The 11,852-nt window shown below is 48.1% G+C and overlaps 1 protein-coding gene across 1 annotated transcript; it reads right to left on the minus strand.

Moving 5' to 3' along the window:
- Positions 1-29: 29 nt before the first annotated feature.
- On the minus strand, positions 30-560 carry LOC116970235 (probable G-protein coupled receptor 83; the record flags this gene model as incomplete). The annotated part of the gene is made up of 1 exon (XM_033016921.1): positions 30-560. A coding segment is annotated over exon 1 (531 nt), but the record flags the coding sequence as incomplete, so codon positions are not given.
- Positions 561-11,852: the final 11,292 nt, after the last annotated feature.

Here is an 11,852-nt window from a genome sequence, read left to right on the forward strand (position 1 = left end):
GACGGGCCAGGCTCGTCCTCCAATCTCACCCCCGACTGCCTCCCGTCTCCGCTGGCCGCGGTGAGCACCAGGATCTTGCCTCCTCTCCTCCTTCTCCACCCACACTTGGCCAGAAGGGTCATGAGGTTGGAGCGGAACCTGTTGTCCATCCAACAGTAGATGAAGGGGTTACAACAGGTGCTGCTCACGGCCACCCAGTGGAAGGCAAAGTAGAGGGTGTTGTTGAATTGGACACGTTGGTCGGAGAGCAGGATGGTGTAGACGTTGAGGGGGAACCAACAGAGGGCAAAGGTCACCACCAGCAGCACGATCATCTTGATGGTCCTCATCTTCCTGCGGCGTTGAGTGGTGGCCTGGGTCACTGTGATGGCACCAATGGTTTTCCTCAGCCACTGCTTCTTGCTCACCGCGACGGTGGCTACGGTGATCACCGCCAACAGCAGCAGGAAGAGCAGCACGAAGGTTGACAGGTCCAAGTTCCTCCTGAAGGCATCTGAAGGCTTCGGAAAAGCAGGAACGCAAAGACTCCTGATGATCTTCTCTCGGAAAGAAAGGGACATGCGGAGAAAGCGGGTTAGATGTTTCATGAGTTGAGAGTGTGGAGAACGATAAGGGTTTAGACCACAGATGCAAGAGACAATAGTCAGTGGGTGGTGAATCTGTGGAATTCTTTGTCACAGAAGGCTGTGGAGTCTAATTCAATGGATATTTTGAATATAGAGATAGATCGATTCTTGATTAGTACCAGTGTCAGGTTTATGGGGAGAAGGCTGGAAAATGGGATTGAGAGGGAAGAATAGATCAGCCATGATTGAATGGCAGAGTAGACTTGATGGGTCGAATGGCCTAATTCTGCTCCTAGAACTAATGAACTTGCTGCACGTAAGAGGGTAGTCAATAATCAGGAAGATATTGACTGTAAGATGTTGTCAATGGGCCAGGATTACTCAGCTGCTCAGCTACTCAGAGTAATGGGAATAATGGCCTCAATGTTAATGAATGGTGCAGGGTTAAAGGGGCTGAATATCCAAACCTACCTCCACTGTGAGGCAGCGGATAGAGCTGCTACCTCACCACACCAGAGACCCGGGTCTCAACCCACAACATCACCTACCCAGGCCCTCCAAAGGTTGCCTGACTCGCTGAGTTACTCCAGCACTTTGTGTTCATCCTGCCTATGTTCCTTACTTTGAACACCTGCCCTGTGATCAGTCATTCTAGGACGCATCGCCAAGAGTAAAAAGAGGGGTCAGTATCGCCAACAACTTCTCCTGGACCACCCATATTGAAGCAACGACCAACAAAGCACACCAACACCTCTACTTCCTTCAAAGGTTTATGATGTTTGGCATGTCCCCTACAACCACACCAACATCTACAGATGCAGCATTTTATCAAGATGCATCACAGCTTGGTTTGGGAACAGCTCCATCCAAGACCACAAGAAATTGTAGCGAATTATGGACGTATCCCAGATCATAACACAAACGAATCTCCCTTCTATTGACTCCATTTATACCTCACGCTGCCTCGGTAAGGCCAGCAGCATTATCACGGAGAGTCGCACCCTGGCCACTCCTCTGTTGACTTATTCACTCACTCACTCACTCACTCACTCACTCACTCACTCACTCACTCACTCACTCACTCACTCACTCACTCACTCACTCACTCACTCACTCACACTCACTCACTCACTCACTCACTCACACTCACTCACTCACTCACTCACTCACTCACTCACTCACTCACTCACTCACTCACTCACTCACTCACTCACTCACTCACTCACTCACTCACTCACTCACTCACTCACTCACTCACTCACTCACTCACTCACACTCACCTACCTGATATTGTCGCCTTCTAGATAAGTAACTGGACTTGTAGCCGGAGTTCTAGAGGATTGAATCAATGGTATGAGGTCCAATCTCACCCCAGCAGATGAGAACTGAAATTCAAGTAATGAAATAATTGTATTTTTTTTAAATGCCAGTCTTAATACAAACGATGAGATTGAATGTAATTGTTTTCATATGAGTCTGAAGATTGGTTCTGACTGGATATGTCACTCATATATTATCTCCAGACATGCTGCCTGACCTGCTGAGTCTTTGGTATAAAGCAACATTTGCAGTTCTTTGTTTCTACTGAACGTAACTATCCATCTACTGACTAATGTCCTTGAGGGAAGGAGATTGTCCTGAACCTGTTTTGCTAGTAGGTGACTCCAGAAATGACATTTAATGCAGGTGTATCCAGGGATGAACAGTAATTGCCTGTCTTTTCCTCAACATCCACCAGCCACAAACAAATGAATGTGTTTTAAATAATGGCCAGAGGTTTATAAACATGTATCAGGACTAACAGAACGTAGAGATCCTGGGCGGGACTGTGGAGCAGCGGGTAGAGCTGCTGCCTCACCACGCCAGAGACCCGGGTCCAATCATAACTTGCACGTTCTCTCTGTGACCGTGTGGGTTTGCTCCAGGTGCTCCGGTTTCATTCCGCATCCCAAAGATGTGCGGCTTTATAGGTTAATTATCCCTCTGTAAATTGCCCCCTAGTGTGTGGGGAGTGAATGAGAAAGTGGGATAACACAGAACTGGTGTGAACGGGTGATCAATGGTCGGCGTGGACTCAGTGAACTGAAGGTCTGTTTCATTTCTGCATCATTTAATCAAGCAATACTCAAGAAATGTGTCATTGCAAGGAGAGGCAGTTTGACCTGATGGAGAAAAGTGGCTGGTTCGTGATTGCACGCATTACTGTCCCTGCCTGTCGTAATAACCGGAAGATGAAGATGAAGCCCAGAGACCAGTGTTAATGTGCTCTCAACAAGTTGAACACAGAAGCCATTTCCCTGCTGTTATTCGGGGGGAAGGGGAGGGGAGGGGGGGGGGGGCAAGCAGGGAGAATTGAACTTGAACATCATGAAATGCCAGATTCAGAGACAGTTTCTTCCCAGCTGTTATCACCTGTCTAACTGTTTCTTAAATGTTGGGATAGTCTCTGCCTCTTTTACCCCCTCTGGCAGCTTGTTCCATACACCCACCACCCTTAGTGTGAAAAAGTTACTCCTCAGATTTCTATTGAATCTTTTCCCCTTAAATCTGTGTCCTCTGGTCCTCGATTTACCTTCTCTGGCCAAGAGACTCTATGCTTCTAAATCGCCACGATCACACACACGCACACACACACACACACACACACACACACACACACACACACACACACACACACACACACACATGCACACACTTGTACCGTGGTACAGTGAAATGCTTTGTTTTACATACATCCTGGTAAAAACTAAATATCTTCACTGTACACGTGACATGACAATAAAGTAAACTGAACTGAACGGACTGAACTGAATCATACAGCAGACCTCACCTGGGCAGTGCACAAGTGTCGCCACGTTTCTGGTGCCGAGAAAGTTACAAACGTTCACTGAACAGAGGCTGTGGGAGTAGACTTTAGACTTTATAGATACAGTGTGGACACAGGGCCTTCAACCCTCAATGTCCATGCCAACTGTACATCACCCCGTACACTAGCAATATCCTACACACTGGTAGTAGCAACTGTACATCACCCCGTACACTAGCAATATCCTATACACTGGTAGTAGCAACTGTACATCACCCCGCACACTAGCAATATCCTATACACTGGTAGTAGCAACTGTACATCACCCCGTACACTAGCAATGTCCTATACACTGGTAGAACTGTACATCACCCCGTACACTAGCAATATCCTGCACACTGGGGACAATTTTTAAAATTTTACAAAAGTCAATTAACGGAGGAACACACACACACACACACACACACACACACACACACACACACACACACACACACACACACACACACACACACACACACACACACACACACACATACACACACACACACACACACACACACATACACACACACACACACATACACACACACACACATATACTAACACACACACACACACACACACACACACATACACACACACACACATATACTAACACACACACACATACACACACACACAGACACACACACACACATACACACAAACACAAATACACACAGTAATGCTGTACATAATACACACACACGCAAAGAGATTCAATTATGCCGCATTTGGCAATATTTATACATTTTTGAGACATAAATATTTAGTTTATAGACTGCACACTAGAGAATGTTTGGATTGAACCCGTGTCTGTGGCACAGTAAGGCAGTAGCTCTACCACTGCGCCACCGTGCCGTGTCGTTACGTTCCATGTGCCTGTATTAAGACTTTGTTTCGGCTGCTGTATTGGGCCATGTTCAAGTCAAACTCAAGAACAATAGATAAAGCAAAGGGGAGGATACAGAATGCTGAGTATAGTTCACCACGGTGATGCCTCACAGCGGCAGAGTCCCAGGTTCTATCCTGACTACGGGTGCTGTCTGTACGGAGTTTACACGTTCTCCCTGAGACCGCATGGGTTTTCTCCAGGTTCTCCGGTTTCCTCCCACACCCCAAAGACGTGCCGGTTTGTAAGTTAATTGGCTTTGGTAATGATTGTAAAATGTCACTACTGTGTGTAGGATGTGTTAATGTGTGGGGTGATCGCTGGGCAGCACAGACTCGGCTCAGTGGGCCGAAGGGCCTGTTTCCACGCAATATCTCTAAAATAAACTAAACTAAGTAATGTTTTTCTTTGAACATCCCACTCCCTCTCAGATGGGGAGGTTGTGGGGGTCAGCAGGTGAGAGAGATAGGGAGGGGAGGGTGAAGAAATGGAAGTGGAGAGAGAGAGAAGGGAAGAGAGGGAATGAGAGAATGTGAGTAAGGCAGAGCGAGTTGCGGGAGGAGACAGTGAGGGAGAGAGAGAAAGAGAAGGAGGGAGATTTAAAGGGGTGTATTTGTATAGGGGCTGAAATCTCCTTTTCCTGCTGCCCATTGGTCTCATAATTTCAGCAAACTGTGTGTAGAAACTAGCGACCGGTCTCAGCAACAGTACCGCGGCAGACCAGGGGAGGGCGACACAGGCTCTGCTCACAACACTGGCAGAGGCAGGTTGTAGATGGAGATAAGGGGGCAGAGAGGGAGAGGTGAGAGGGAGTGAGAGAGGTGTGGGAGAGGAGGGAGGTAGAGGTGAGAGAGAGAGAGGTGAGGGAGGGAGAGGTGACAGCTCAGACGCGAGAAGGTTGGAGTGGGTCTCTAACCAACAACCCCCTTGTCTCAGTCTGGGAGTTGGAGGGGCTGGCAGGTGGACAGAGGGCCGAACGGCCTGTAGACTGGAGCTGCCAACAGGGTTTGTGCTTCCATGACGGGGAGAGGTCCCTCTGTGACGGCAGAAACCACAGATCAACAGGCCATTGTCAGCTGTGCCCTAAGTGAAAATGAGTTACCAACAACGAGACTCAACAAGATGACTTCAGTTACAGTTTAGTTCATTTTTCATGTGTACTGTGGTACAGGGAAAAGCCTTTGTTACGTGCTAACCTGTCAACAGAAAGGCAATTCATGATTTCACTGGTACGACTTGTGTGGGGGATGGATGGAGAGATGGGGATGAAAGGTTTACTTTAAGTTAGAGGAATGAAAATTCTACCACTGTGTTGTAAGCTGCCCAAGCGCATACAGACAGCACCCAGAGTCAGGATCAAACCCGCCTCTCTGGCACTGAGGCAGCAACTCATTCGCTGTGCCACCGTGCCACCCTCCCAGGGCTCTGTGTGTGCGCGTGTGCGTGTGTGTGTGTGTGTGTGTGTGTGTGTGAGAGTGTGTGCGTGCATGCGTGAGTGTGTGCACGCATATGTGTCTGAGTGAGTGCGAGTGTGCATGTGTGTGTACGCTCATTTGAGTGTGCGTGCATATGTGTGTATGTGATTGAGTGCGAGTGTGTGAGTGTGTGCACGGACATGTGCGTGTGTGCATAAGCGTGTGATTGTATGTGCATGTGTTTGCGTTTGAGTGCATGTGTGCCCGTGTGTGTGTGTGTGTGCGCGTGTGTGTAATTTATTGCAAATGTGCACACGTGCTTGTGTGAGTGTGCACGAGTGTGTGCGCGAGTGTGCAGGCATTTGTTTGCGTGTGCGTGCGAGTGTGTGTCTGTGTTTTCTCCCCCCCCCACCCGAACAGCACAAACAGCCTCTCGTTGGAGATGGGGACCAACAACCTCAAGCACAAAGACAGAGTGTCCAAGATACTGGGCCACCCGGGCTTCAACACAACCACCTTCCAGGACTTGTTATTGAGGGAGTGCAGTGTAGGTTCACAAGGTTCATTCCCGAGATGGCGGGACTGGCATATGCTGAGAGAATGGAGCGGTTGGGCTTGTATAATCTGGAATTTAGAAGGATGAGAGGTGTTCGTATTGAAACATATAAGGTTATTAAGGGTTTGGACGCATTAGAGGAAGGAAACGTGCTCCCGTTGTTGGGAGAGTCCGGAACCAGGGTCCGCAGTTTAAGAATAAGGGGTAAGCCATTTAGAACGGAGATGAGGAAACACTTTTTCAGTTGTGAGTCGGTGGAATTCTCTGCCTCGTTCTGGAGGCCGGTTCTCTGGATACTTTCAAGAGAGAGCTAGGTAGGGCTCTTAAAGATAGTGGAGTCAGGGGATATGGGGTGAAGGCAGGAACGGGGTACTGATTGTGGATGATCAGCCATGATCACATTGAATGGCGGTGCTGGCTCGAAGGGCCGAATGGCCTACTCCTGCACCTATTGTCTATTGTCTATTGATTCCAGATCAAGTCACGCATCAGGTTCAGCGCCAACCTGGAGACCGTGTTGACGCCTCTGGCAGAGACGGACGATCACTCCTGGATACCTGCTACATCATCGGCTGGTGGGTGACCAAAAACGGTGATTATCCAGGTCCATAGTGTAGCCGTCAGGGGAATGTCCCAGTGTCACAGAGGCACACATTCCTGCCCAGAGTAGGGACTATCACAACGTTTAAGAAACAGTTTGACAAGTACATGGATAGGATGGGGTTGGTGGCATATGGCCCAAACACGGGCAGTAGCTGGGACATGTTGGTCGATGTGGTCAAGTTGGGCCGAAGGGCCTGTTTACATGCTGTATCATTCTATCACTCTTTTGGCTGTATGACTCTCATTTAGTGCCTGGGATCACATACAGGGCTCCGGGGGGTATATATATAGAATAACAGATCCCTGTAGAGTAGGTCACAGCCTGGGATCTCATCCAAAGGTCTGGGACAGGGGGTCTGAGGAGTTTCTATATGGAATTCCAGTTCCATGGGGGGTCGAGGGGGTTAGAGAAGTATAGAGGGAGAGGGTGAGGGGGGCATAGAGGGAGGGGGTAGAGAGGGAGAGGGGGGCATAGAGGGAGGGGGGTAGAGAGGGAGAGGGTGAGTGGGGCATAGGGGGAGGGGGGTAGAGATGGAGAGGGTGGGGGGGCATAGAGGGAGGGGGGTAGAGAGGGTGAGGGGGGCATAGAGGGAGGGGGGTAGAGAGGGTGAGGGTGAGGAGGCATAGAGGGAGGGGGTAGAGAGGGAGAGGGTGAGGGGGCATAGAGGGAGGGGGGTAGAGAGGGAGAGGGTGAGGGGGCATAGAGGGAGAGGAGGCAAAGAGGGACGGGGCAGAGAAGGGGGTAGAGAGGAAGGTAGAGGAGGGGTTGAGGGGGTTAGAGAAGTAGGGGGAGGAGGTAGAGAGGGAGGGGGTAGAGAGGGAAGGGTTAGTGAGGGATGGGGATGGAAGAGAGGAAGGTGGTAGAGAGAGGAAGATAGGGAGAGGGAGGAGGTAGACAGGGATGGTGAAGGGGTAGAGAGGCAGTTGGCAGGGGGGAGGGTGCGGGGTGTGAATAACCATTGGAGGACAGTGTGAATAACCTGGTGGGGGGGGGGTGTGAATAACCCGGGTGGGTGGGAGTGTAGATAAACCAGGGGGAGTGTAAATAAGCAGGGGGGTGTAAATAAACTTGGGGGAATGTAAATAAGCAGGGAGGAGTGAGTGTAGATAAGCAGGGGGGGTGAGTGTAAATAAACCAGGGGGGTGAGTGTAAATAACCTGTGGGGGGGGTGTGAATAACCCGAGGGGGGGAGGGGTCATGGGGGTGACTTCACTCAAAGCGTGTGGAAGATTCTGTGTGTGAGATGGGCTGCGAGCCGAACTATTGTGACGTCATCAGTGCAAACTGGTCGTTTTAAATTCAAAGTCTTTTGACGTTTTTAAACTTTAATCAGTAATAAGTCGAGAAATAAAGCATAAAATGGTCAGTTTAGGTGCTCGGCCTCGATGGGAAAAATGTCGACCTGTATATGTAAAATGTTATTGTTACCACAAAGTGTTTTTGTGAAGACATATCCACACACACACATATACACATGTACAAGATCAGAGTTTTAATATATGACTAGACTAAGTGGGACCCGTTGGGTCTCATATTCACACGGGACGCAATATTCCACCTCTCCACCAATTCCAATATTGGTGGCCAGTGGGGGGGGGGGGCTTTCTGGAGCGCTAGTATGGGTGTTGTTGACTGCAGGGACTACTGGTCTCCAGAGGGCTAGTATGGATATTGTGGGCCAAATGGATTCTTGGGGTAGCAGCTCAGTCCCTCAAGCCTGATGTGCTGGCAGCTCACTCGCGGCTAGTGGGCTGGCAGTTGACTCACGGCTATTCCTTGAAATTCCATTTCAAACAGAGTGCAAGGCCACCAAATTCAAATCCATTTTCCTACCATTTCAAGCAGGGTGCAAGGCCACAAAATTCAAGTGCAGTTTCATACCACTTCAAGCAGGGTGCAAGGCCACCAAATTCAGGTTCAGTTTCCTACCACTTCAAGCAGGGTGCAAGGCCACCATATTCAGGTTCAGTTTCCTACCACTGCAAGCAGGGTGCAAGGCCACCGAATTCAAGTGCAGTTTCCAACCACTTCAGGCAGGGTGCAAGGCCACCAAATTCAAGTGCAGTTTCATACCACTTCGAGCAGGGTGCAACGACACCACATTCAAATGCAGTTTCATACCATCTCATGCAGGGTGCAAGGCCACCGCATTCAAATGCAGTTTCATACTATTTCAAGCAGGGTGAAACCACCATAAAAACCACCATAAAACCACACAAAACACCACACTCACAGTTCAGTAGACATTCAGTGTGTTCAGTTGATTCACAGCTCAGACAGAGTCGTGACCTCTCCCTCCCCCATCATGCAGAGACTGAGCCACACCCACACTTCCGGGTTTTATAATACCTCCTCCTCCCACCGGAAAAGGTGTGGCCTTCATGCGTGATTGAGATTCACAACATTTATTAAACACTAATAACACTTTTGTTTTTCATTGATGGGAAGATTCCTCTGCACCTCATGAGCGGAGGGGGACTGAGTAAGATGGCCAAAAATCACAGCCGTAAGTGGTAGCATTTAATCTAAAATCAATATAGTGCAAACAGGAAGTTGTCAAGTTTAGGCAAACAACCATTTGCAGGCAGTGCCTTTTCACTTCAACCCAAACCCCCCAAACAACCATTTGCAGGCAATGCCTTTTCACTTCAACCCCATCCTCCCAAGCAACCATTTGCAGGCAGTGCATTTTTACTTCAAACCAACCATGTTTTCATTTTCAAACCACATTAGGGGCACTCATAGTTGAGTAGACATGTGTTCAGTGTTATTCAGAGCTCAGAGAGACAGAGAAATATAGAAACATAGAAAATAGGTGCAGGAGTAGGCCATTCGGCCCTTCGAGCCTGCTCCGCCATTCAATATGATCATTACTGATCATCCAACTCAGTATCCTGTACCTGCCTTCTCTCCATACCCCCTGATCCCTTTAGCCACAAGGGCCACATCTAACTCCCTCTTAAATATAGCCAATGAACTGGCCTCAACTACCTTCTGTGGCAGAGAATTCCAGAGATTCACCACTCTCTGTGTGAAAAATGTTTTTCTCATCTCGGTCCTAAAAGATTTCCCCCTTATCCTTAAACTGTGACCTCTTGTTCTGGACTTCCCCAACATTGGGAACAATCTTCTTGCATCTAGCCTGTCCAACCCCTTAAGAATTTTGTAAGTTTCTATAAGATCCCCCCTCAGTCTACTAAATTCTAGCAAGTACAAGCTGAGTCTATCCAGTCTTTCTTCATATGAGAGTCCTGACATCCCAGGAATCAGTCTGCTGAACCTTCTCTGTAATCCCTCTATGGCAAGAATGTCTTTCCTCAGATTAGGAGACCAAAACTGTATGTAATACTCCAGGTGAGGTCTCACCAAGGCCCTGTACAACAGCAGTAGAACCTCCCTGCTCCTATACTCAAATCCTTTTGCTATGAATGCTAACATACCATTCGCTTTCTTCACTGCCTGCTGCACCTGCATGCCTACTTTCAATGACTGGTGTACCATGACACCCAGGTCTCGTTGGATCTCCCCTTTTCCAAATCGGCCACCATTCAGATAATAGTCTACTTTCCTGTTTTTGCCACCAAAGTGGATAACCTCACATTTATCCACAATATACTGCATCTGCCATGCATTTGCCCACTCACCCACCCTATCCAAGTCACCTTGCAGCCTCCTAACATCCTCCTCACAGCTAACACTGCCCCCCAGCTTCGTGTCATCCGCAAACTTGGAGATGTTGCATTCAATTCCCTTGTCCAAATCATTAATATATATTAGAAACATAGAAACATAGAAAATAGGTGCAGGAGTATGCCATTCGGCCCTTCGAGCCTGCACCGCCATTCAATATGATCATGGCTGATCATCCAACTCAGTATCCTGTACCTGCCTTCTCTCCATACCCCCTGATCCCTTTAGCCACAAGGGCCAAATTTAACTCCCTCTTAAATATAGCCAATGAACTGGCCTCAATTACCTTCTGTGGCAGAGAATTCCAGAGATTCACCACTCTGTGTGAAAAATGTTTTCCCCGTCTTGGTCCTAAAAGATTACCCCCTCATCCTTAAACTGTGACCCCATGTTCTGGACTTCCCCAACATCGGGAACAATCTTCCTGCATCTAGCCTGTCCATCCCCTTAAGAATTTTGTAAGTTTCTATAAGATCCTCCCTCAATCTTCTAAATTCTAGCGAGTATTGTAAATAGCTGGGTTCCCAGCACTGAGCCTTGCGGTACCCTACTAGTCACTGCCTGCCATTGTGAAAAGGACCCGTTTACTCCTACTCTTTGCTTCCTGTTTGCCAACCAGTTCTCTATCCACATCAATACCGAACCCCCAATACCGTGTGCTTTAAGTTTGTATACTAATCTCTTATGTGGGACCATGTCGAAAGCCTTCTGAAAGTCCAGATATAACACATCCACTGGTTCTCCCTTATCCACTCTACTAGTTACATCCTCGAAAAATTCTATAAGATTCATCAGACATGATTTACCTTTCATAAATCCATGCTGACTTCGTCCAATGATTTCACCACTTTCCAAATGTGTTGCTATCCCATCTTTAATAACTGACTAGCAGTTTCCCCACTACCGATGTTAGACTAAATGGTCTGTAATTCCCCGTTTTCTTTAACTGCAACCGCTGGATCTGGACTTGTCAACATGGGGAACATTTTTCCTGCATCTAGCCTGTCCAATCCTTTAAGAATTTTAGGTGGTCGATTGTGATCGTTGATATCTCTAAAGTAAACAAAACTGAACTAAACTGAACTGAACTAAACTAAACTAAACTGAACTAAACGGAACTTAACTGAAGTGAACTAAACTAAACATAGAACAATACAGCACAGGTACAGATGCCTTGGCCCATAATACCTGGGCTGAACCTGATACCAAGTTTCAACGGGGAATCTGTAAAGTCTAAACTGTACTCACCTCCCCATTGTTACCCCTGCGCCCACCAAGGTA

Source organism: Amblyraja radiata, unplaced genomic scaffold (assembly GCF_010909765.2).
Source record: "Amblyraja radiata isolate CabotCenter1 unplaced genomic scaffold, sAmbRad1.1.pri scaffold_666_ctg1, whole genome shotgun sequence".
Taxonomy (NCBI): domain Eukaryota; kingdom Metazoa; phylum Chordata; class Chondrichthyes; order Rajiformes; family Rajidae; genus Amblyraja; species Amblyraja radiata.